Source organism: Artemia franciscana, chromosome 6 (genome assembly GCF_032884065.1).
Source record: "Artemia franciscana chromosome 6, ASM3288406v1, whole genome shotgun sequence".
Lineage (NCBI taxonomy): Eukaryota > Metazoa > Arthropoda > Branchiopoda > Anostraca > Artemiidae > Artemia > Artemia franciscana.
Window position 1 is genome coordinate 30,568,802 of NC_088868.1, and position 27,819 is coordinate 30,596,620.

General features: G+C 35.7%; 1 protein-coding gene across 1 annotated transcript in view; it reads left to right on the forward strand.

The window, feature by feature from the left end:
- Positions 1-851: 851 nt before the first annotated feature.
- The window catches only part of LOC136028304 (carotenoid isomerooxygenase-like), a gene marked incomplete in the record, with an annotated part of 53,708 nt that continues 26,740 nt past the window's right edge, over positions 852-27,819 (forward strand). Inside the window, 3 exon segments of the mRNA XM_065706065.1 lie at positions 852-1,093; positions 14,992-15,250; positions 23,415-23,568. Coding sequence (XP_065562137.1) covers positions 991-1,093; positions 14,992-15,250; positions 23,415-23,568 — 516 coding nt within the window.

Consider the following 27,819-nt stretch of genomic DNA (forward strand, 5'->3'; position numbering starts at 1 on the left):
GAACTGTGTCATAGAAATATCAAAGGTGGCCCACTGAGAATCCAAACCTATGTCTTAGATGAAGCTAAGAATTTAAATATAAAAATAAAGTCTACTAATTCATATATAATGACAGTAAATTTCTTGAATTCCACTTTTATAACACACATATTTCTAAAGGCCATCAAAGGTCACAACCCTCTAGAGGGAGAGGGAGTGGAGGTAGGTACTTCAAAATACCTTCCCGGGACATAGGCTACTTTAGCCTGTAGACCCATCCTTGAAAGTCTCATTTTCCTAACCTAACCCCTATCTGAGATAGCAACAAGTTACTAAACTAGAATTTTACCAATATTATTGTTTAGACATAACATTGTTTGGTTCTGCTGAATTTTCAACACAAGCTTGATTGTTGATTAGACAAAGAAAATATCAGCTTAGCCCAGATCATTTCTAACAAAAACTGTCCAAAAATAACAATCTGTAGCCTTAAAAGAAAGCCTTCAAAATAGGGACTTATTAAAATATGTCATTTGATGTATCTTATTAAGGGATTTTCCTTTCTCTAAAACTACCAGTTTCAATGATGGATGTCTAATGACTTGCTTTCGGCTTGCATGTCGGCATTTTGAAAATTTCGCTACAAATGCGAATTGATATGAAAAGGAGGAAGTTCGTTATATTTTCTGGCTAAGAATTAATCACCCAGAACTTTAAAGAGGGTTCAAAAACCAAAAAGATTAACAATTTTTAGTCATCATCCCAGCCCCAGTACGCAGAGAGATTTTCAATAAAGGCTTGGGTGATATTAAAGTCAGGGTCATGACTGCCTGCATTTACGCAGATTTTTCGCAAATCTTTTCTAAGGGGAGATATCAGTATATATCAACACTGTACAACAATCTAAGCTTCTGTGTTGCTATCTATGTTCAAAGTATTCATCCTGGTGTTACCTAGACTAATTTTGACAGTTTGCAATTCAAACTGAAGTTATACACTCCTGGTTTGCAAATGGTAAGATCAATCACTCAACTACGGAAGGCAAAAATGTCATATCCATGGACTCGCACTTTAGATGTTGAAACGGCAGCCCCAATAGATGGCGTCATAAAAGGTAGGAATAGTCGTCCAGATCAGGGCTGCTTAAACTTTTGTAAATCCCGACCCCATTTATGGTTGCGAGTTTCTTAACGACCCAAACAAATATAAAAGAAAAATAAATAAATAGTGTTTGATGATATATTTATTAGGTAACAATATACATATGCATATGAAAATGTATAAATTTAGAATTCGTTTTGAAACATATAAAAATCTAAAGTTGAAATTTGCTCAAAATGTTATGTTTTTATTATAGTTTCAAAGACAAAAGTGGATTCTGATCGTCTTAATTCTCTCGAATTTATTCAAGTAGTTGCATGGTAAATATTAAATTAAAGTTTACGCTAAAAATTTAATGAGATGGATATGCCTGTTTTATATTGCATAACAAATCAAATCTTGGTGTAATGTTTGAAACTGCTGGACGTAAGATCTCTTCGACATTTTTTATCGCTGAACGATATTGGGATTTAATGTGAGTTAAAGCTGAGAAAGTAACTTCACATAAATATGTGGTGTTGAATGGCAGAAGTACATTTAACGCCATATTGGCGATTGTGGGAAATTCAGTTCTAGTTCTTATCCAAAATTCAGTCAAGGGGAGGTGCTGTCAAAATTATATTTTCAATTTTATTTACACGCAGTGGCGTTGTTTGACATTTGTGTATCTAATCTATGATTTTCGTTTTAAAAATATGAACTTGAGGATTATTTTGGATATTGAATCTCCGCACAGCAGGTAGAGAATTTCTGTGGTTTTTACCCCGGGTGAAGACGAGTTGGTCGGGTTCGAGGTAGTCCTCCTCCTAATCAGCCTAGTACACAGCACCTAGTTTTTTCCAAGTTAGCTATGACTAAATATTACTGCCCTGAGTGTAGAAACCCAGCAACTAGTGGGACAGTTCAGTGCACCAAATGCAGTCAATGGTGGCATCCTAAGTGTGCAAGGATCACGCTTGGAGCAAGAGAAAAACTACTGGTATGGTTGTGCTTAAATTGTGACTTCCCCACTTCACCTTCATTTACTAGCGGTATGAAAATTCCTTGCAAAGTTACGCCACAAGCGTGCCCTAGACCTAGATCCTTTGGCAAAAATACACCCATAGTCACACCAAGGAATTCTAATCCCAAAACTAAGACAGTAACTAGGCCCAGCAGTGAGGATAAAACTCCATGCACGAATTGTTCTGAATACGTTAATGAAGTCTCAGCTTTAACTAACAGATGTTCCGTTCTTGAGAATCAACTCTCAGCTATTCAAAATGAACTATTACCCTTAAGAAATGCCCACGAATCACTCCAATCTGATTTACGTAACCTTCAGAACTTAACTGACGAAAAAACAACAACTATTGACACCCTAATGATGCAGTTAAATCAGTTGGGAATCCTTTCACCCATGCCACCCGTGAAATTACGCTCGTCTCCCTTTAGCTCTGAAATGAATAATTCTATACAAGGCCCGAGCAATCAGATTTGTAACTCATTAAGTGACGTAAAAAGTGCATGCAGTGTGAGAATGACCCTCGATAACGAGATTCAGGAAAGTGTTAAATTAGCTGACGTAAGGTTAACTGACGAGAATAAGTTTCGTAACATTCAACCGACTGAAGATGAACCGTTAATTGTTTTCGAGAAAATAGTGCAACAAAAAGTTAAGCGCAAGCCCTTAACCAGTAAAGGATGTAATATTATATGCAGGTTTTTTGTGAAAGAGGCTCCCAAATTTAACAAGATATGTCGGTATTTTAATGAAAGTGGTTTCTGTAAGCACAGAAAAAAGTGTCGTTTTTTACATATATGTCCACGCTTTATTTCGAAAACTTGCAGTAATAATGAGTGTAATTTTGACCACGTTGATTTATGTTGTGTTTTATCATGTACGGAAAAAGAATGTGTTTTCGCGCATGCGTGTTGCGGTACATCAAAAAGACGTAGCTCCAGTCACACCAATCGACAGGAAAATACTTTTCTGGATCCGAACCCGGCATCAAAAAACTTAATTGGACGGGGGTTACGAATTCAAAAACATCGCGATTACACCTTTTGCGGACCTCCGTGGCCCCCCTTACCAACAATCCCTCCCGTACATCAACATACCCCCAACCAAGCGTGTGTTGCGCCTTCTCGGTCGGTCGGAATGTTTTTCCCGGATCCGCTACCTCAGCAGCATCAACTTTTCTACCCCCCACAAAAGATAACGTCCCCGAGCCCCCCGACAGTGTTTCAAATCCCCGTACCTCCCCCCTCCTGTCCACCCTCACAGCCCCCAATGGCGACGACACAATTTCTTTCGTTTCAGCCGAAATTCCAGTACTGAATAAATTTGAGCCCCTGGTTGGTATGGGTAATCCTGATGACAGCCTCACCCACCAGGGAAATAACATATTCTTACAAAGACCTACAACAAGAACATCAAACACCACTAAGGTAAAGTATTATAATTCTGATGTTTTTTCCTTCCCTAGGTTTATTTACGCAAATGCTGAAAGTTTAAATTTTGATAAAGTGGCTGAGTTAGAAAGTCTAGCTCAGGCAACAAAGGCATCTGTCCTAATGGTTTCTGAAGTTCATCGACAAAACCCAGAACTCCTGAAAATAGGTGGTTTTGATGAGTTTATAAAAATACGACCTGATGACCATCCACTGGGGAAAAAAGGTGGCGGAGTTCTTATTTATGCCCATGAAATTTTTAAAGCAGCTAGACTTGATGTCCCTTTTTTAACTGAGTACGACGAAATAATGTGGGTCATTCTAAAACCACGACGTCTCCCCCGGAAATTCACTGGTATTGCTCTCTGCGTGTATTATTACTCGCCGGGTCAGACGAGTGAATACCGCCAAGCATTCGTAGAAAAGCTACAACTCAGTTCGGATTTTGTTTTGGGCAAATACCCATCATGCGGAATTTTCATGATGGGCGATGCCAATGAATTAAAGCTCCATCACCTGGACGCCGGAATTGGCCTGAAGCAGCTCTTCAATTTTCCCACAACCAAAGGTGGCACCTCCCTTGACCGAATTTCCACAAATATGCACGAATTTTACAACATACCTACGACCGGGGCTCCAATTGGAGGAAGTTACCACTTTTCTCTTGAACTTAACCCCACCTGTTCCATTAAAATCGATTACACTACAACTGTAACTATCAGTCGACCAATCACAAGTGAGGGACTTCTGACTTTTGGCCAATGGTTAAGCTGCGAGAAATGGGAAAAATTCCAAGATGCTAAAAGTAGCAACGAAAAAGCTACTATTTTCCAAGAAGCTTTGCTTCATAATTACAAGGCCTGTTTTCCTGAGAAGTCAACAAAACGTTTCTCGTCAGATCGACCATATATTACACAAGAAGTTAAGAAAATGGTAATGGAAAAGAGATGGCTTTTCCGTCATGGTAATACCCAACAAGCCAACAGGTTGAAAAACAAACTAAGAAAAGTCACTCGAAAACACGCGAACAAATATGTAGAACGTAAAGTTAATCATCTGTTCGAGTCCAAACCAAGCCAGTGGTACAACCGAATCAAAAGGATGACGGGCAAGGTGGAAAAAGGAGTCGATTTTGGCATTGATGAAGATGACGTCGTAACAGCCAACTCCCTTAATAAACATCTGGGTAACATTGTGCAATCCCTCCCGCCTTTGCTGAGCGTGGGAATACCCACCCCTCCTCCTGAGTCTTTTGGTTTCCCTTTGATATCAGAGTCCCAGGTGTTTTTCAAATTAAAAAGGCTTAAAAGAACAAGCATTACCCCTGTAGATATTCCCATTGATCTCATCAAAGCATTTCCAGATTATCTTAGTGGCCCCCTAACACTCCTTTTTAATCAGGTGACAAAAACAGGTGAGTATCCATCAATTTGGAAAAATGGGTTCATTACACCAATACCAAAAAAAGATGCGCCCAATGATTTTTCGGGTGTCCGACCGATCACTATGACACCCATTTTTAGCAAAGTGTATGAAAGTTTTGTTGCAGCATGGCTGAAAGACCGTATTCTGGACAAAATTGATCCAAGGCAGTTTGGAAATATGCCAAACACATCTACATCTCATTACTTAGTAAGTATAATTGACAGTATTTTGCAAAAACTCGATGAACCAGATTCTTGGATTAATCTTATTGCAATAGATCTAAGAAAAGCTTTTGATTTAATTTGCCACAAAATTCTTGTAAAAAAAACTTCTTGGACTAGGTGTAGATTCATTCCTTGTACGTTTAATTGCTAGTTTTCTTTCTGGTAGATGTCAACGGACAAAATATAAGTCCACCTACTCCGACCCACTGCCCATTTTTTGTGGAGTTCCCCAAGGTACCCTCTTGGGACCACTTTTGTTTCTTGTCATAATAAATGATTTGGCAACAACACTGGACGATCGCTGGAAGTATGTCGACGATCTGTCGCTCATTGAATGTTGTCGGAAAAACCTACCAAGCAGAGCAGGTTCATTAATGAAAGATATATGTCAAGAGGCAAAGGTGGACAAAATGACTGTCAACTTTGATAAATCTGTAATTTTAACATTTTCTTTTTTAAAATCTGCGCCAGTTTTTAATCCACCTATTCCCAGCGCCAGTCACGTGACCGAAATTAAACTGCTCGGCGTTCATATCACTTCAGATCTGAAGTGGAATAAACATGTTGATGGCATGTTAAAAAAAGCTAATTTGGCTATCAGGTCTCTAAAGTTGTTGGCTCGCCATGGAATCCCTGCACCACACCTCCTACGCATCTATTTCTCTTTTATACGTTCCACACTTGAATACTGTTGCCCTGTATGGCATTTCGGGCTAACTAGGGAACAGTCGGACCGGGTTGAGAGGGTGCAATACCGTGCCCTCCTAGTAATCTCAAAAGCCCCAAAAATACCGTACATATCCCTCCTTAATCAGTTTCAACTTCAAACCCTTCAATCTCGTCGTTTAAAACTAGCCCTATCCTTTGGTAATAAAATTTTGTCCAGCCCTATACACCGAAATATCCTTCCTCCCCAACATCAACCTGCACGGGTAAGGCCACTCAGGGCCGTTGCAGAGCCTGTACCAAAACTTCAACCTGTGACTGTGTCACATGCTCGTTATGAGCTTAGTTTTGTGCCCTCGTTTGTTAAGTTGTTTAATGCTGGATCGACTTTTTAATCCGGATTATTGTTGTTAATTGTATTATTATAATTTTGTGTATATTTGTTGACTTATTTTCGTGTGTATGTGACAATTATTATTGTTAATTGTATATATTATTAATTTTGTGAATGTTAATTTTGACTTGTCGACGAATTTTTGTGTGTGTATGACAATAAAAACTAATAATCGGCTCTGTCCGTCGAATGTTTTTTAAATAAAATGAATTTGAATGAATTTGAATTTGAATCTACAATAGTTTTTGCAATACGATGAATTTTCTCAATTACAAAATTGTCGACACTGGAAAACATTTCGAACGAATTTTTTTTCGACCCTACTTTTCCAAATGCTGATCTTTTTAATAAAATTTCAATTTTATCGTCTGAAGTAAATATATCGCAATTTTTTCCTTGAAGAGACAAGTTAAGATCGTTTAACTTCGCAGAAATATCTGACAAATAACATAGCTTGGATAGCCACAAGTCATTAAAAAAAAGCAGCAAATTCACATTTTTGTTCAGTTAAAACTATTTCGATCTCGTCCTTTAATAACAATAATCTTTTTAAACTTTGACCTCTTGACAACCATCTTACTTCTGCACGCAATAACAAAGTTGTGTAGTTGGAATCCGTATCCTTACAGAGATTTGAAAATAAGCGACTGTTAAGGGCATAGCTCTTAATAAAATTTATGACCTTAACAGCATCCTGAAGCACATCGTTCAATTCTGGTGCTATCAATCAATTAAGAAGCGCCCAAAGGATTTTTACATGCCGGGACTGTAGAGCCCCGTCGGTCGCGAAAGGGTTAAACTGACTTGGAATAAAATGCACTTCGTTCACAATCATACAATGGCTAAATGAATATAACATGAAATGTTTATATAGTTTCTTCGAAATAACGCTTAGAAATTTTGTTGATAATATTTATCAGGATTATTTTGGTTTTAAGAGATTGACAAAAATAAATCTACATTTTTTTAATTTTCTATAGCATCTCCTGATTCATAGTAAATTTATACAAGATATTGTAATGATCGGAATAGAAATGCTGGTATAAATAGTCTTTCCGAACCAGAAGATTTTATAATATCTACGATGATTGTTATTTTTTTTAACAATAATTTTAGAAGTTAAAAAACATTTTTTGTTAAATTGTATTTTTATCATTCGCGACCCCATAATTTTGCTAGGCGACCCCAAATGGGGTCGCGACCCATAGTTTAAGAAGCCCTGGTCTGGATTGCATGATTTGAGCAAAAGAATGTTTGACTTGAATTTTACAAATAAATACCCAGATTTCTTAGAACGAAACAATCACCAAAATTTTGTAATTATCTTAACAAACGCTTTTGAGCCAAAAATCCTTTTACCGTTTAAGGTACATAACATTAAAATTTTATGCATTTGATCCAGGAACTAACTAAGGCTAATAAAATCAAAGACTTAAAAACACCAGAAACAAGAAGAGCAATAGGGAATTATCAATCAGAAACTGGTTTACATACTAACTAGTTTTATGTTTAAATTTGCAACCTTTGCCACTTAGAAATTATAAAATTACCATACTAGTTGTAGTATATTGCCATTTTGTAATGTAAAATGCTTACCATAAAAATGTAAAATAGTCTATGACTAATAAGATGAAAGTAATCCATCAATCAGGAACAAGTTCACATTCTTATGGCTGTTCTGTAAACCAATAAAATTTAATAAATTGTAATGCTAGTTACATAAAGATATTATTTTGATTATTTTTAATTAAAATTGTATAAAAATGACTATTTTCAGGTTGTTAGTGATAGATAATCCTTGAAAAAATAATTTGGGCCTGTTTAGTCAAATAATAGTCAAATGTATTTAGTAGGGGAAAAGCCTAAAACTTCTCCCCAGATATTTTGTCGTTGTCACACCAAAAAATTGTATTCAATATTTTAAAAATTTCTAGGTAAATACCAAAAACCATTGGCCAACCTGATGTTGGAAATAGAATCAAAAGCTCAATGTATTTTAAATCATTCTTTGATTTTCCTGTTATAAATTGCCTTTTTGTTGCTTCTTTTGCAAACCTTATATTAAATTGTTTTTCATAATCGCTTCAGAAGTTTAAAACGGCAGACACAATCTTTTGCTGTGAGAGTGACGAATTGCGAAGTTTTAAAAAACAAGAAATTGAAAAGTACCAGTATATAAAAGAGGTTGTCCCCTCTGCAACGCCTTGCTCTTTATGCTAAAATTTGACTCTGTCAACACTCTACTTTCTAAAACAATAAACAAAACTTTAGGGAGCATGAAAAAAAGAGTGAGGCGTTACGGAGGGGACAACCTCTTTCATATACAGAGTAATTTTTGTTCATTTTAAGTTTGATGTTGTTCTTCAGTTTTTTCTTCTTCTTCTTCTTATATTTATGAGGTCTGTGGATCAGTATGGTGTCCACTCACCTCTTAGACATTACAGGAAAAACTCCACTGATCATTGAAAGCTTCTGGCAATATTCCTAGAAAAAAAAAATCCGCCGGTTGACAACGAGCAACGTGCTGCTAGTAATAATGGCGTCTTTTCAGGATTGATATCATCAACCTGTAAATAATAGCTTCTAATTCATGTGATAGGGAGCAATTGATGAGAGCATCAAAAGTTAAGGGGATCTTTAATTGATGGCAGTAATTCCTTCTGGAATCATTATTTCCTGGAACGCAATCAAATAGCACATGTTGAGCGTCTGTTTCCACCGTCTGACAGCATTTTCTACATAGTGGGGTGTGGTGGATTCCCCATTTAAAAAGGTCAGCGTTAAGTAAAATCGTTCCAGTTTTTAACTTATAGTAGATCATATTAAAATCCTTAGACTTGAAAGGAGGGTACAAAAATCGCTGGAAAGTAATATTTGTTTTAGCTCTAACAACATCTCTGTAATTCTTTGTTCTCAAATTTCTTGCCGGAGGGATCTCAGCAGCCTTATTTGGCAAATTATCTGCCATTTCATTATATTTGATTTCTTTATGACTAGGAATGTGAAGGAATGAAATACCACATCCCATCGAGAACAGATATCCAATCTTTTGGAGTATATTTTTCAGGTCATAATCATCAGCTTGATAATTTATCTTGTTGAGAAGATGAATTGACGAAAGGGAATATGACAGGAACAAGACATTTCTTGAAGAGGTCCCAAGTTCACTTAAAACATCTAATGCAAGTCGAACTGCAAATAATTCAGCCGAAAGTACTGATGAATTAATTGGAAGGGGGGCAAAAATATTCAGGTTTAGATCAGGGATACAGGCAGCTGCCCCAGCTTTAGAATCTTTAACAGTACCATCAGTGTAAACATGCATATAATTAGGAAAATGTGTATTCACATAATTTTAAAAATTATCTCTACTTCCTTGGCTGAATAGCAGGATTTATTCTTTTTTAGCATACTCATGGGACACTCAATATGGGCCATCTCCCATGGTGGGGAATCCACAAAGGGAGAAGTATCCATCCACTGAGAAGACCACTCTGGAAACTCCTTTACAAAAAGATTCCAGGAAGATGATACCGAAATCATAGAGGGTGTGTTATGAAAGAATTTCTGGTATACATAATGTTGATTACCATATGCTTGTATTGTGGTGAAATATATTCTTCTCTGAAGCAAAGCTCTTTCTTCCAAAGAGGTGATCCCCGACATGTTTCTCATTTTAATTATTGGAGTATGCTTATGAAATCCCATAGCAATACGGATTGCAGAATTTTGCAATGACTCCAACATGCTAAAAATCTGTGGCGAGCTATTAGCAAAAAATTGAATACCATATTCCATTTTTGCCCTTATATAAACTTTATAAAAATCTATCATTGTTTTAGGTGACGAACCCCATTTCGAATTGGCGAGTCGTTTAAGTAGGGTCAGTTTCTGGATTATATTCTTCTTGAGTGATTTGATGTGATCATGCCATCTTAGTTTGGAATAAAAAACAATTCCCAATAACTTCACTGAAGATTCATAGTTTATAGTAGAGTTATTCACAACTATATTTGGCATGGTTGAATGTCTCTGTCTAGTAAATAGGATTGCTTTGGTTTTGGAAGTGGAGATAGACATACCTAATGCATCTGAGAAGCAAGAGATTATGTGGATATCTTGTTGAAGATCTCTGACTAAATCAGTGACGTTTCTGCCTGATTTCCAGATTACTAGGTCATCTGCATAGAGCCCAAATGATATATGTTTTAATTGAAACTCAGATATATATATAGATTAAACAGTAGAGGACTAAGGATGGCTCCCTGGGGCAAGTCTTCTTTAATAGGGTGATTGTGGCTCCTACAATTACCAATTTGGACAACAAATGTTCTATTATTTAGAAAATCATAGATCAGGTTAACAATGCCAATAGGAAAGTCAAGATTCATTAATACCTCCAGCAATTTTTGGTGAATGACATTACCATAGGCATCAGCCCAATCAAAAAGTATGGCGATGGTTGAATGCCTTTGGTTAAATGAGTTGGATACATCATTTTCAAGGCAAGCAACATTGTCCAGTGAGCAGTACCCTTTTTTGAATCCTGTTTGTTCAGGGGGGTAGAGGTTGTTAACTCCTACAAACCATTCAACCCTATTTAATCAGTCGTTCCAGGATTTTTCCTAGTGTTGTTAACATTGAAATTAGCCTGTAGGATTTAATATTGTTTGAAGGCTGGCCAAGCTTAAGAATGGGATTGACTATAGCTATTTTCCAGGATCTAGGAATTTTGTGATTGGCCCATATATGATTGTAAATGTGCAAAAGTGCATATTTAAATAAACCTGGCATTTTTGTAATCCAATTTATATGGATATCATCGTGTCCAGGAGTTGATTTTGAATTGCTAAGGCTGATGGCTTGCTTCATCTCTTCAAACAGGAAGGGTTTTTCAAGAGAAAGTTTATGTGAGCAGGATTTTGGCAGAACACAAAAGGGAGGTCGTCTTCAGGACTGTCTTACGATGTCTTTTTTATAATGCTTTGCAAACAGCTCAGTTTTCTCTTTGTCACTAAGAATATATCTGTTATTAACACATATATCATATTTCCTATCATCAATAGGTTTATTGTAACCATTCAGTTGGCTGATATAATTGTGGACTTTTGTTAAGGCTGTTTGGGAGTCAATCTGGGAGCAAAACCTATTCTGTGCTATCTTTTCGGACTTTCTGCATATTCTCTTGAGCTTTGCTATTGCATGTTTATACTCAAGATGTGTGGTAGGTGAGGGATGTTTCTTTTTTTTTCTAGTTTGTTTTGCTAATTCACAGTCATCATCCCACCATGTTTAGGCAGCCTCTTAAGATTTAACTTTTTCTTATTACAATATCTCGGAATGGCAGCATCAGCAGCAGCAACTAACCATGATGATAATTTCTCAACTTTTTTATATATATCTAGTAGGTTATATACCTCTGAGTAATCAAAAGATACAAGTATATATTGGAAAAGTGGCCAGTTTGCTTTTTTGGTATTATACTTTGGCTTGGGATTTGTGGACATAACTTGTGTGTTGCTTAATGAACTAAGAATGGCTATATGATCTGTTTGCAGTTGAGGGACCTTTGTAATATTAATCATTGCATAAAGATATGTGGCACCAATCTGGAGATCAATTGTGGACAAACTATTATTACGAGAATCACATCTGGTCTGGAAGTTATAAGGAGTAAACAAAGAGAGATTAGTATCATTTATCAGAAGTTGTTCTATACTTTTTCCAGCCTTATTTTCATAGGTAGTTACTTCCCATAATGGACCGTGAGTATTAAAATCACCAAGTATAAGAGTTTTTCCTCCGACTGTTTCTGTCTCAAGAATATCAAGGATATCTGTTTCACCTCGTGGGTTATAAAAGGATTTGATTTTTACATATTTACCATTATTTAAGTTGACAGATACTCCAATCACATCTATTTCAAAATCGTAGCAAACTATAGGCAAAGGGAAATGGATAATATTACTATCTATAAAAATTGCTACACCACCGCCTTTCCTAATAACCTCACTATCTGTTTCTTCAACAACAGATTTAGAAAAATAGTGTACAGCTATTTCTCTTAGAATGGTGGCCTTCAGATGTTTTGGTATATCTATTTGGGAAATAAAGGTGACTGAGATCAGGTACTGTATCAGCTTGGATAGAGCAATATGATCCCTGGCAGATATTACAGAATTGGGCAGTACATTAGGCATTTCTCTAGTATAATGATTGGAAGCACGTATTGAAATTTTAAAAATGTCGATGTTTATTTAATTTTTATATTTAATGTTTATTTAATTTCTGAACGTTTTTGAATTAATGCATGTTTTGATTTTGGCTCACCGCACATGAATAATTAAAACAAAATTTGCATATTATTTTTTTTTTGCTAAATGGCTTTCCCATAGTTTTGATCGGATGATTTTGATAAAAAAAAGGGTGGGAGAGGAGGCCTAGCTGCCCTCCAATTTGTGGTTAATTGAAAATGCAACTACAATTTTTAATTTTTTGCACAAACGTTTTTGTTAGTAATAAACATACGTACCTTACGAATAACTTATGTAACGAACTTGTATATTTGTGTATTTTTATTATGTATATGAGGGGGTTTGCCCCCTCGTCAATACCTCGCTCTTTACACTAAAGCTTGAATTTTATCCCAAATCTTTAAGAATGACCCCTGAATCACAAAGGCCGTAGAATAAATAGTTGATATTACTGAAAATACTTTAGCGTAAAGAGCAAGGTATTGTGAAGGAGACGAACCCCCTTATATACGTAATATTTTATGTTCGTTTTAAGTTTTAATGCTACTCATTACTTCCAGGTGATTTTTTTTTCATTGTTTTTTTTTAATAATGCTAGAAAATCCTGCACCCCGTTCATGGAAATTCTCTTCCCTCATGATAAATTTCTCCATGGAAAAATCATCCCACGGAACCCCGACCCACTCTCACCCTAACGCGAAAAAGTCCCCCTGAAAACGTCTGTGCACTTTATAATAACCATTACTATATGTAAACAATGGTCAAAGTTTGTAACTTGCAGCCCCTCCCCCGGGGACTGTGGGGGATTAAGTCGTCCCCAAAGACATAGTTATTAGGTTTTTGACTAAGTTGAACAGATTGGCTATTTCAAAAATAATTTCCGGTGACTTTGGGGAAAAAATGTGCGTGGGAGGGGGCCTAGGTGCCCTCAAGTTTTTTTGGTCACTTAGAAAGGCCACTAGAACTTTTAGTTTCCGTTAGAATGAGCCCTCTCGCAACATTCTAGGACCACTGGGTCGATACGATCATCCCTGGGAAAAAGAAAAAAAGAAACAAAAAAAAAAAAATAAACCCACATCCGTGATCTGTCTTCTGACAAAAAATACAAGATTCCACATTTTTCTAGATATGAGCTTATAACTTTTACAGTATGGTTTTCTGATACGCTGAATCTGATGGTGTGATTTTTGTTAAGATTATGTGACTTTTAGGGAGTGTTTCCCCCTATTTTCTAAAATAAGGCAAATTTTCTCAGGCTCGTAACTTTTGATGGGTAAGACTAATGTCGATTAAACTTATATATTTAAAATCAGCATTAAAATGTGATTCTGATGATGTAACTATTGGTATCAAAATTCCGTTTTTTAGAGTTTTGGTTACTATTGAGCCGTTACTACAGTTTGTTACCACAAACTGTTTGACTTGTAATTTTTTGCTGTTTAATTATCTATTTTTTCCTAAGTTGCGTAAGCGCTATGATTTTTATTTTCATTTAACTTTTTAGCATAAAGTAGTAAGGAAACTTTTTTCTTAATAAACTGGGCTCCATTACTCAACCTGTCATAAGCGAAATATTATTTAGTCGTATGATTTGGCTTTTAAACGGTTACATGTTTTAGTGACATCACTTTTAGAAACTTAACATAAACCAAACACTTGGGTGTGCAGGGTTTCAAATTTTCATTTTGGGTTCTTTACATCTTTTTTGGGTTCTTTTACAAATTTTTACATGGGTTCTTTTACATATTTAGTTGGGTAACTAATAAAAGGCATTTTCCGTAATTTTCTTGATAGGGCGTCAGCAAGTAATAAGAAAATTATATTGAAGTTTGAAAGATATCTTTATATGGTTGACTAGACTCTGTGCCAATGCCTCTAGTATACTGTTTTTCCATATTAACAACTTGTAGCAGTAAGAATTTTCAAAAAGTGAATCTTTTCATAACCTCCTCTGATCTTACTTCAGGGGGACTTAGTTTTCAATCAACCTCCAATATTTGATAGAAGTTGCCAATTATTATTAACTTATTAACTTATTAATGATTAAATTCTACTATTTTACATCCCATGATCACCTGTGAGATTGCTTCTTATTGCCATTGATTATGATCAGTTGACGAAAAAAGCCTCCTTTATCTGGGGGCTTAGGCTCTTCAAGGACTCTTTTGAGGATGGCCCTGGCCTTTAAAACTATTTACTATTCAAATAAGTAGATGATGAATCTCCCCAGAATAACTTGTTTTAAGAAGGTGTTTTTCTACTAATTTGATTGTTGACAAGAAAGAGTTAAAGCTGCATATATAGTAGTTGAAAATACATTTTACTTTTGCAGTTATTGTCACCACACGCCCCCTCCTGGTCTCCTATATGCTCCCAAACGGAAAATTCTGTGGTTTATTAGCTTCCCTTCCCCCAAAGTCAGATATCAAGGGACGTTCTATTGGTTTTCTGGGGGATGTTCTATAGATTTTTTTGTGTTTCTCACCACGTCATAAGTTTTTTTTAAATATTTTAGGAATAATTCCTGCATGGCTAGAAGGATCTTTAGTAAGAAATGGCAGTGGCATTTATCAAATTGGTGAAACAAGGTTCAACCATCTTTTTGATGGCCTTTCAGTGATTCATAAGTTTTCAATTAAAGGTGGAAGAGTTACTTACATGAACAAGGCATTGAAAAGTGAAGCATATAAGAAAGATATAGGGGCCAACAGAATTGTTGTTAGTGAGTATGGAACCAAGGGATTCCCTGATCCATGCCTCACATTTTTTGGAAGGTAGGAAAACATTGCTTTTTTTGCTGTGAATGAACTAAAAACAGTCTATTTAAAAAAAAAGTGCTTCAAAAAAGGAAAGAACCTATCAAACCAAAAACATTTAAAAAAATTCAAATAATAACTAACTTAAAATAGACGAAAATCATTATTAATGAGAAAAAAGTCCCGAGAACAGAAATTCCAATGAATAATCAAGTCAAACCTAAAACAAACAGATAATAGAAAAACAACAAGAGTCCAACTAACATCCCCTAAGCCTTCTAAAGGCCAGAATGTGATTCTGCTTAACTGAAAACAATTTTTATTTTTAAAAATTTCAAAGCATCAACTTCAAAAACAAGAAAAAAAGAAAATTACAATAATAATCAAATTTACTGAAAAAACTACTGAAAGCAGATTCACAGCTTAAGATTCATTCCTGGAGTCTCTCCAATTTGGAGAATAAATATGTTTTTTATTCAGTAAAACACAAATGCTCTGGACTTTAGATGGCTTACTGGCCGTTAGTCCTACTCCTGTTTGTGGTAATTTCTGTTCTTATTAGGGTATACTTAATTATTCATTGTAATTTCTGCTTGTTTTGGATCTCATTTTGTCGTTGACAGTGATTTCTGCTCTTTTTATATTTGAATTATTACGTATTTGACTTTATATCTGCTTTAATTTTTTCAGTCAACTCTAATGTAGCATTTGTCCGAGACCCTATATGCTATTTTTAAAAGTAATTAATTTTAAAAACTTTTTCCAACAGACAAGTTTTTCAAAGAAAAGTAAAGAGCTCCATTAAGCCAAGAATAAGCAAACAAAAGTAAAATAATCTTCCAAATGTAAAACTGCCACAAATCACCATCAATAAATAAATGAAACTCATAGCGAACAGAAATTACAATAAATGGCCGAGTCCAATTCGAAACAAGCAAAAATTAACATTAGTAGGACTGATAGCCCCTGTGCCTTCTCAAGACCAGAACACAATTTGTGCTTTACTAAAAATAAACAAAACAAATGACCATAAATTGTCAGTTTAATTGACGTATAATGACACTTCTTCCTTGAGGTTTTGATAATTTTTCATTTATGAAAGTAACAAATGTGAAAACATCTCAAACGTAATTTGTTTTCAGTAAACGCAAATTGTGTTCTGGTCTTGAAAAGGTATAGGGGTTATCAACCCTACTCATGTTAATTTTTGTTCGTTTTGAGTTTGACTTGGCTATTTATTGTAATTTCTGTTCGTTTTGAGTTTAATTTATTTATTGATAGTGATTTTTGGTAGTTTTACACTTAGAAGATTATTTTACTTTATTTTTGCTCATTCTTGGCTTAATGGAGGTCTTTGAAAAACTTGTCTTGTGGAAAGAGTTTTTTAAATGGATTTCTGTTCGTTTTTTATTGACATAGTACTTTTCATGGATAAAATAATATTGTATATCTTTTCATTTTTTTTTCTATAATAATTCATACTATGGGTTACTATTTGTATGTTGGAGAAACTTTTTCAACAATTTTCAATCCTGACATAAATAGTATTTTTTAGTTTAATTTTAAAGCTTCTGAAGTTGACCTGAAAAATAAAACTTAATACCATTCCTAAAAGATTCTATCTATGCTCTTTGACAACCTGGATAGAGCATATCCTGGATAGACCATTGTAAGAGCATAAGTAGTAATAGTAGTATCCCCAAAAGTTTCAACTTAATGCCCTTAGTTGTTCTCGATATATTGCTGAGTTGTCTTATTGGGAACCAGAAACGCAATGCCTTTTGATTTATTTCAAAGCAGCAATTAGCTTTAAAACATAATGGGCCAATTGCACAATTTTGAGGGGTTGACATGCCTAATATACCTAAGGACATAGTTGCTAGACCGTTCTACTAAGCTTAACAAAATGGCTGTCTCCAAATTTTGACTGGATATGTTTGGAAAATGAATGGGCTTGAGAGAAGGGCTGCTTGATCCCCAATCTCTTGTTACTCTTAAAAAGGACACCAGACATTCGCGCTGTAATTGCAGTGGAAGGGGGAGACCTCCCCTTCACATATCTAGTAAAGAATTTTAAACAAACCAAAAACAAAGTGGAAACATTTTAAATGTTCTTTGTTTTCAGTAAAATGCAAATTCTGTTCTGATCTTGAGAAGACCGGGGGGTTGTCAGCCTTACTCATGTTAATTTTTGCTCGTTAGGAGTTTGACTAAGTTATTTATTGTATGATTTAAATGAACAAAATAATTTTAAAATGTTTAATTTTGTTAACTTAAATAAATTAAAAATTATCAAAATTTTAAGGGATATATATATATATATATATATATATATATATATATATATATATATATATATATAATCATTTTATGTGTATTAAACTGACAATCCACAAACATTTTTTTCAGTAAAATGCAAATTATGTTCTGGTCTTCAGAAAGAATTTGGTTGTAAAAGACATATTTTCAATATTTTCAAGACCATCCACCTTCACTGATCAAATTTCCTATCTCAAAATTTTGATTAGATTTTTTGGGAGTTGGTTAGCGATAGGGACTTGTTGCCCTCTAATCACTTTTGACTAATAAAAAGGGCAAAGTTTATCCACCCTCCGATCACTCTGAATTTCAAAAAGGGCACTAGAACTTCTGATTACCAATCTAATGAACCCTTTCCGAGGTTAATACGATCGCGCTTTCTGTATATACCTTATATGCCCTGGGACATAACTTACAACCCTTGCACTGAGGGCTTAAGGGGGTTTTCATCCTCAAAGACATAATTTCCGGACCTTTCAACTATGTTGGACAAAATGGCTATCCCAAAATTTTGATTGGATCCGTTTGGGAAAATGGTGAGTGTTGGAGGGGGATTAGTTGCCCTCCGATCAGTTTCGAATATCAAAAAGAGCACCAGCCCCCTCAATTTCCAATCGAATGAGACTTTTTCGAGGTTTCTATGACAACAAATGGCCATCTCAAAAATTCTATCAGATGCATTTCGGAAAAATACGAAGCTTGGGGGGGGGGGGTCATCAACCCTTCGATTGCTCTGAATATTAAAAGGTGGACTAGAACTTCTGATTACCAATCCAGCCAGCCCCTTCCGAAGTTTATACGATCACCCTTTCCATATATACCCTATGTGCCCATAGGACATAACCTACCTTGCCCTGACGGCTGTGGGGGGAGGGGAATTCTCATCCTTAAAGACCTAATTTCCGTTTTTTTTCAATTAAGTTGAACAAATGGTTATCTCAAAAAATTTGATTGGATGTTTTGGGGAAATGGTGCACGTGGGAGGGGTTTAGTTGCCCTCCAATAACTTTTGCCTATTAAAAAGGGGCACTGACCCTGTCAATTTTCAATTGAATGAGCTGTTTTTGAAGTATCTACCACAACAAATGGCTGTTTAAAAAATTTCTATCAGATGTTTTTCGGGAAAATACGAGGTGTGTGTGTGTGTGGGGGGGTATCCACCCTCCGATCACTTTGGATATTAAAAAGGGTACTAGAACTTTTTATTACCGATCCAATGTGCCCCCTTCAAAGTTTTTACGATCACTGTTTCTATGTTTACTTTATATGCCCCAAGGGCATAACATACAACTCACGTCCTGAGGGCTCTGGGTGGTTGTCATCCTCAAAGACATAATTTCCAGACTTTTCAATTACGTTGAACAAAATGCCTATTTCTAAATTTTTATTGGATGTTTTTGGGGGAATGGGGCGTGGGAGGGGGCTTAGTTGCCCTCCAATCACTTCTGACTACAAAACAGGGCATAGGCTCTTTCAATTTCCAATCGAATGAGCTGTTTTTGAAGTTTCTTCGACAACAAATGGCCACCTCAAAATGTCTATCAGACGCATTTCGGGAAAAAACGAGGTGTTGGGGGGGGGTATCCACCCTTGATCACTTTGGATCTTAAAAAGGGCACCAGAACTTCTGATTACCAGCCTAATGAGCCCCTTCCAAAGTCTGTACGATCACCCCTCCTATATTTCCCTTATATGTCCCCAGGACGTAACTACAAACCTTGTCCTGAGGGTTTTGGGGGGTTGTCATCCTTAAATTTTTTGGAAATGGTGGGCGTGGGAGGGGGGCTAGTTGACCTCCTATAACTTCAATCTACAATTATTGAATATAACTTCAATAATGTCCAATCGAATGAGCCTTTTTTGAAGTTTCTACGACAACAAATGGCCATCTCAAAAATTCTATCAGATGCGTTTCGGAAAATACGAGGTTTGGGGGGGGATGTCTACCCTCCTATTACTCTGAATCTTGAAAAGGGCACTAGAACTTCTGGTTATCAATCCAACGAGCCCCACCCAAGTTTATACGATCAACCTTTCCATATATACTGTATATGCCCTCAGGACATAACTTACTTTGCCTTGAGGGCTGTGGGGGGGGGACATAGTTTCCGGTTTTTCAATTATGTTGAACAAAATAGCTATCTCAAAATTTTGATTGGATGAGTTTGGGGAATGGTGGGCATGGGAGGGGTGTTAGTTGCCCTCCAATCCCTTTCGACTATTAAAAAGGGCACTGATTTTTTCAGTTTCCAAGTGAATGAGCTCTTTTTGAAGTTTTTACGACAACAAATGGCCATCTCAAAATTTCTATCAGGTAAATTTCGGAAAATACGAGATGTGTGTGGGGTGGGCGATATCCACCCTCCAATCACTCTGAATATTAAAAAGCGCTCTAGAACTTCTGATTACCAATCCAATTTGCCTCTTCCAAAGTTTATACGATCACCTTTTCTATATTTACCTTATATGCCACCAGGGCATAACATACAATCCTTGTTCTGAGGACTGTGCGGGGTTGTCATCCTCAAAGACATAATATCCGGACATTTCAATTACGTTGAACAAAATGCCTATCTCAAAATTTTTATTGCATGTGTTTAGGTGAATGATGGGTGTGGGAAGGGGCTTAGTTGCCCTCCAATCACTTTCGACTATTAAAAAGGGCACTGGCTCTTTCCATTTCCAATCGAATGAGCTGTTTTCGAAGTTTCTTTGACAACAAATGGCCATCTCAAAACGTCTGTCAGGTGCATATCTGGAAAATACGACGTGTGGGGGGGGCATCTACCCTCTTATCACTATGAATCTTAAAAAGGACTCTTGAACTTCTGATTACCGTTTCAATGAGCCCCTTCCGAAGTTTTTACGATCACTTTATTCATTTCCCTTATATGCCCCCAGAACATAACTACAACCTTGTTCTGAGGGTTCTAGGGGGTTGTCATGCGCAAACACATAATTTCTTGACATTCAATTACGTTGAACAAAATGGCTATCTCAAAATTTTGATTAGATGTGTTTGGGGAAATGGTGGGCGTGGGAGCGGGGTAGTTGTCCTTCTATCACTTTCAAATATCAAAATGGTCACTAGCTCTTTCAATTTCCAATCGAATGAACTCTTTTTTTAAGTTTTTAAGGTAACAAATGATTATCTCAGAATTTCTATCTGATACTTTTCGGGAAAATACTTGGTGTAAGGAGAGGGGTATTTATCCTCTGTTCACTCTGATTCTCAAAAAGGGCACTAAAACTTCCGATTAGTAGTCCAATAAGCCCCCTCTGAAGTTTATACAATCATCCTTTCTATATATAAACCTTTTATGCCCCCAGACTGGAACTTACAACCTTTGCCCTGAATGCTGTGGGGGGGGGAGGAGTATCATCCTCAAATACAGAATTTTGGGACCTTTCAACTGCGTTGAAGAAAATGGCTATGTCAAAGTTTTTATTGGATGTGCTTGGGGAAATGGTGGGCGTCTGAAGGGGATTAGTTGCCCTTCAGTCAATTTCGACTATTAAAAAGCACCAGCCCTTTCAATTTTCAATTGAATGAGCCCTTGTCGAAGTTTGTTCCACAGCTCCTTTGATACAAAGTGCCTAGGTCTAAACAAAAAAAGTAAATAAATAGTACATTGTGTCCAGATCGCTCTTTACTTAGAAAGTGCCATTGCGCTGCCTATGAAAATTGCGTAGCCTGCTAGAAAATTTTGCTAATTTTATATTAATGATAATTTTATGTTCCGTGAGGTGAAACTATGAACTTGGACTAGCTATAAAGGATTGATATTCAACTTTGAATGTATTTTCTCTTGCAATAGTGGCTTGGACTATTATAAGGTGTTTCATCCGAAAAGTTGTGGAATTTAGGATTTAACTACTACTACTACCAGTAGCTCACTGCAGCACCAAGCCATCTGAAGCCAACACAGCTACGCACGCTCCTCCTCCAACCTAATATATTCGAGGCCTCCCACTTTACACCCTCCCAGGAAGTTCCCATTTCCTTTAAATCTTTATTTATGACATCCTCCCAACCCAGACGAAGACGACCTGCTTTCCGTGTAGCCCCAGAAGGTTTTCCAAAGAGGACAATCTTCGGCAATCTGTATCCTTAGTATTTAAGAAATGCTACCTTAGGATTTAAACAAAACTATTTATTTAGGTCACCTAGATTTATGCAACAATGCCAAAACCCAAGAAATGTTTTCACAAAGAAGATTAAAAACAACCATTTTGATCTTAAGCATCTGCGAATATAAAGACCTTATCCGAGAATTTTGATTTAGTGCTCAATGCAGTTCAGGAAAATCACAATTCTTTTCCAACTTCACTGAAAGTTTAATAATTTGCAATCTAAAATTTCTGCATTAAAAATTTCTGCTAAGAATGCCCATGAAAATACTGCAAAAATTTTCCAAGCGTATCAATGGCTGAAATTATTACATCAAATGTTAAAAAATGTCTGTTGCCGTTAAGCTACGAAACTGCTAGCTATAAGGCAAAATTAGTGAAAGCTCAGAAACGCTAAGGTAAAATGTAAATAAAATGTATTTTGCTTTCGAATGTTAGTGATAAGGCACATGAAGGTCCAAATATTTTTTTGAAAGTATTAAAGCTGGAGACGTTGAATCTCCAATTAATTTTCGACATTATATCATTGAAACTAAACTGGAATTGAATTATATTAAGCTTGTTTTCGACAATAAATTAAGTTGAATGGCTTTCTCAAGGAATACTAAAATTTTCACAATAAAGAGTTCATGGGAAAAAAATATTTATATTTCAAATGACTCTTCATTGTCAGACTGAGGAGTTAGGAAGAATTTATTATCCCTTCACATTGTCCTTAGAAATGCTTTGACAAAATCTGTTGAAATTTCGGTAACCAAATATATCCACCCAAATAAGCTATCCATTATTAAAAAACCTTCTAGTCGAGATTTCTACAGAGCATTATATGCTCAGAGATTTAATGGAGTTAATTTCGAATATACTATTATCTGTTAATCATTATCAATAAAGTCATCTAAATTTTGAATTTTACCGATATTTTTCTATATTTGAAATAGTTACTTTTCTTCAGATCGTATATTATCAATTCGAAATGGATGATTTAAGTTTCGTAGTTAATTGAGTACAATAGTAACCCTTGTTTTGCCGTATACTCTTTATTAAGGGATCAATGTTTATAGAGCTTCCAAGCTTTGGAACAAACTTAGTAAAGACGTTAAGGATAATGGTAATTTCAACCAGTTTAAATCTGATTTACGCGTGGAGTTGCTCGGTATGTATGCTTTCGAACCAGATTAAATATACTATCAGTGCGTTATTTTTCTGTATTATTTATGTCTTGTTTTGGGGTTTTATAATGTTGTGTTTCGTTGTTTATTTTTCATGTTGGTTTTGGTAAATGGTCTCATGCTCCATACTCTTTCTCTTTTTCTTTCTTTTTTTATGTTAGCACATCCTCACAAGCTCCGCTTTTGCTGTGCTATTATATAAAAATGATTATTTTCAATAAAATTGCTCTACCACTACTACTACTAATACATAGAAGGATGTTTTTCCCCTAACCACTTTTTCTATTTGACATAGCTGGACTGTAGCTGCTAAATGTCATTTATCAGCCATTTTGACGAGGACAAAAGCTGGATAGAAGTTATTCGTTTACGTTAACCTTTTTATTTCGAGCTAGATTTGTTCAACGAACGCTCACCGAAGGTACGTCTTTGCTTCTATTCCCTTCTTATTCCGTCCACGTGACACCCTGTTTCATCAACACCCAAAATGAACTCTAAGACCGGTGTTTTTTCTATGTCTTAAGGTATTTATTGCTAAAATATTAAATTTCCACTTGTTTCAGATTTATGAATCGTTTTTCAATACCTAATGCTGGGGAGGTGACTGACAACTGTTCTGTAAATTTGTGCTATCATGGCGATGCTCTCTATGCTATGACCGAGACCAAATTGCTTCGAAGAGTAGATGCTGAAAGTCTGGAAACCCTTGGAGAAATTGTAAGGAAAGATAAAAATGATTAGGGTTTTTGGATGAAGATTTTCAAATGTACTAAAAAGCAAAAAAAAAAATCCGACTACTTTAAAAAATGGATTTTTTTTTCCACTAAGAAGGGAAGAATGGTATGGTTGTAACATAAACTGTTTGATGACGATGTCGTATATTATGGCCAAGCTACTCTTATTTTTATTTGTAAAAACCTGATGTTAATCCTGGTAACAGGGAAAAAATTCTTACCTTTAAATGAATTTACAGATAATTTTGCTTTGTTTTATAGTATTAATATTTTTTGAATATTCGTTTTACTCTTTGGTAAAGTTTACAATCCAAATTTGGTAAATTTCTTCGAAGATACCTTATAATAAAATTTCACACTTTATGCTCATTATCAACATCATTTAATTTGTAAACCGTCGTATAAAGTTTTCGGCATGCCCCAAATAGACGGAGTAAGAACAAGAAGAACAAAGACAAACAACAGAAAGAAAAAATGCACTTTGACAACAACGAACACGTGACAAACAGAAATGACGAGAGAATATGATTCTCCTAGAATTCAGTATGAAACAACTGCTACATTTCTCAATAACCTATACTGGATTTACCAATCGAAACTTTTTTGCAGACAGGAGCAACTTGTTCCCGTTGGGACTTGTCAAATACTTTGCAACTTTAGAATAAAGACGATAAACTTGCTTACTCTTACCACAATTAAAAGTAGACCAGAATGGAGCAAGAGTGAGTAAACAACGAACTATTAAGCTATTACGTAACTAATATCGATGTGCTCCAATGAGATATGAAAGTTTTGAAGCCAGGAATGCATACGCAGCCCTGAAATTATGAGTATAATTTTTCGGTGCCAGGTTGGGAGTTTGTTTAAGATTTGCTCCAATAGATAGAGAGAGAGAGAAGTTTATTATTATTAAATACAAGACAATACAAAATATAATTCAAAATTGAAACACGATACACGTATTCCCCTTCGAAAGGCTCCATGGCCAGGGATAAAAGGGGGAAAAATACAACCAACAACTACAATATAAGCAATGTATATAAGGGGAATACAATATAAGCAACAAATAAAAAAAAAACAAAAAAAACATAGAGAGTATGCCTGAAGCCTGGGAGTCAAGCGCAGAGAAGAAAACTACACACCATGGACAGAACACAGGGGACATCAACTCCTCAAAGGAGAAGGAAATGTTATTCTATTTTATTCTTTACTAAATAATCCTTAAGACACCTGTTAAAAGTCCCAAACGAGTGGCATCTCTATACTGAAGATAGGCATCTCTATACTCGAATAGGCATACAAGAATAAGTGAGGCTGCTGGCAAAAGGTATAACAGAGCCAGATAGACTTATTAAACATCCGTTCTCTTTATAGTTAAACGGCAGAACAGCTGTCTTAATAGTGCTAAAAATAAATCTTTTGTGTTCATGATCTTCTTGGAGACTGTCGAAAGTCAAAGACCATCCTTAGAGAAACTATTGGGGAAGAAAAGGAAAGTTTAATTAAGAAGAGCCCGAGAAAAGCCCAATAAAGCATCTGCAAACGTAACTAGTGAGACATCTACTCTTTGACGTTAAACGTACAGTTTAACTTATTCTAAGCACCAGCAACGCAATTATTTAATAAAACTGGGAAAGTTTTCAGGGGAAGTTACCTACCTTCCAGGATTTAAAACTTCCAGGTAATATGCCAGAATGGCATATTACCATCTTTAAGTTCAGTTTTCATATTTTTGTACATATATCTTGCACCAAACATATCTTCTAAATATATTGAATAATAACCGTAACTTCGCTATATTTCGGATTGACCTCAAGTGAAGCCCTTGCGAGAGTCGAAAACTCTTGGGAGATCGAAGTACACATAAAATAACTATTCACTTTGACCTCAATTTCCTTTGGCACAATTGTAAGTGCAGAGAGATTGTGCTCTAAACTTGAACTTTGTTGGTAAATGGTGAGGAGAGGCTGAATAATTTTCTTCAATGTCCCGTATCAGAAATGGCTTGAAGAGCATAAATATAGTACACGAGACGATAATGGGTGGTAAGAAGTGCATATGAAAGCGTCTTTTTAGGCTCTGTTTTTAGGCCCTCTTTAGGAAGATTTGACTGACAAAAAATTTAATAAATCCCAAACCTCAAACCAGGTTAATCTGAAACAGTAGAGCTGAACGTTACTTGATTAAAGGACCTGCAAGTTGCAAGTGCCTTGCTGGTTGAGGTTTCAGTTTTAAAAATAATCCATTGATAATCCATTAATCCATTAATCCAATAATACATTGTAAAAACGTACTTGATCGTCCTTAAACTCTGACCTGAAGAGGCACAGTTTAAAATGCATTACCTTTTATTGTTTTGTTTTTTTTATTTTATTATTGAAAAAAAAACGTACAAATATACACGAAGAATATAGTCAGCAAAATACAAAACATTCAACAACAAAATCAAATATCCCTGGAAGGCTCTATGAGCAGGAAAGAAATGAAAAGGAAGAAAGCAAGAAAGGGAAAAGAAAAGAAAGAGGAGAACAAGAAAAGAAGGCAAAAGTGCAAAAAAGCAAAACAACTCTAAAAAAGAAAGTGAACATCAGCCGCTTACTGTTGACTACTCTCCGAGAGCCAAGCCGGAGATAAGTTCGTTGCGTAATAAACAAAAAAAAACATAATTTCAATTTGAATCTCCTTTGGGGGATAGAGGGTAAAGAAAGAAATAACAAAGATAGAAATTGAATTATCAAGAGACCAAAGATTATTTTGCAATTCTTTTAAAGGCGACAACCGTCTGCCAGTTCCTAGCCGACTCAGGCAAAGTATTCCAGGCATTAAGATTGATGCGGATATTCCATGTGTGATGACCTAAATGGAAGAAGTTTAAAACAATCCCTATTTATGTAGAAGTTGGTCCGAATTCATGTCTGAATGACTTGGTTATAATATGTTGGTTCTCTGTGTAGTGCGGTTAAAACGTAATATTTAGTTAGAAGGGAGTTTTTCTATGATTAAAGTCTCATTAAAATTCTGAAACGCTTTGCCTATGTACATTAGAAAGGTTAAAAAAGGGTATTTACCCATACATTGTCACTAGTTTTAAATTTGAACCCTTTTTTTTTAATCTGTAACATTTTAAGTAAAGTTCAAATTCTAATGAAAGTTCGTAAAATCTAACTTTATCTTTCGGGAAAATCTTAATCACAGTGATAGGAAAATAGTTTCTAAGACGAAATTGCCTAGTCCTAGCAAAAAAATCAGGAAAGCAGAAAAAAATATCAACCAGTGAAAAAAAGGGTAAAGTATAAATATTTTGGGAAGAAAATCGGCCAGGCTCTCTTGGTTAATTCTATGGTTAGCAAAAGGCTTAACATAGCTAGAATGAATCATAGATCGTAAGCTAGGACCAAAGAGGCTCGAACCGACTGTTGGACTCCTCCGCTTAATGGGTAATTTTGAGAAAACTATTTTGTTCAACGTAGTTGAGAGATCCGGAAATTATGTCTTTGCGGATGATAACCCCCCTACAGCCCCCCCCCCCGGGCAAGGACTGTAAGTTATTTCATAGGGGCATATAAGGTATATATATAGAAAGCATTATCGTATTAGCCTCGGAGGAATCATTAGATTGGTAATCAGCAGTTCTACGCCCACCCGATTAACGGGAAGCCCAAGTAGCAGTCGATGGTAGTTGGGCTGAGTCGCATGCCTGACACCTGACAAATCACATGCTTGATTCAGTAGAATTTTAATGTGAACACGGTACTGCAAGTCAATAGAGCTGGTTTAAAAAAATTCCCATATCACACTTAAACGAAAAATAGTCTCGATTGTTTGTCATCTAATACGGTAAGCTTTGGTAAAATGAGGAAACAAGTCGTCTTGCAGTAAATACTACTAATTCTTAAGATTTCAGTCATACAATTTTTTTTAAAGGTAATTTAATAAAACCAACTAACATTTGGCCGTAAATAGCTATTTAACGCATGCATAAGTACATTGACGGCAAAGGGGAAGTTGGTTGAGTTCAGAAACGGCAAATTGTTTTTTGACTGTGTTGTACATTTTGTTTAATAGGAGTTTCCCCTGCAAGAGTGCCATCTCTTTGTTATGTTTTGAGGTTTATTCCGTTTGTTCGTACTTTGTTTTATAATTTCTGTTTATCATCTCTGAAATTAGATGAAATTTATACAAATCACCTAACAATCTGTGACGATAAACTTAATTCTTGTTTTGTTATTATTAG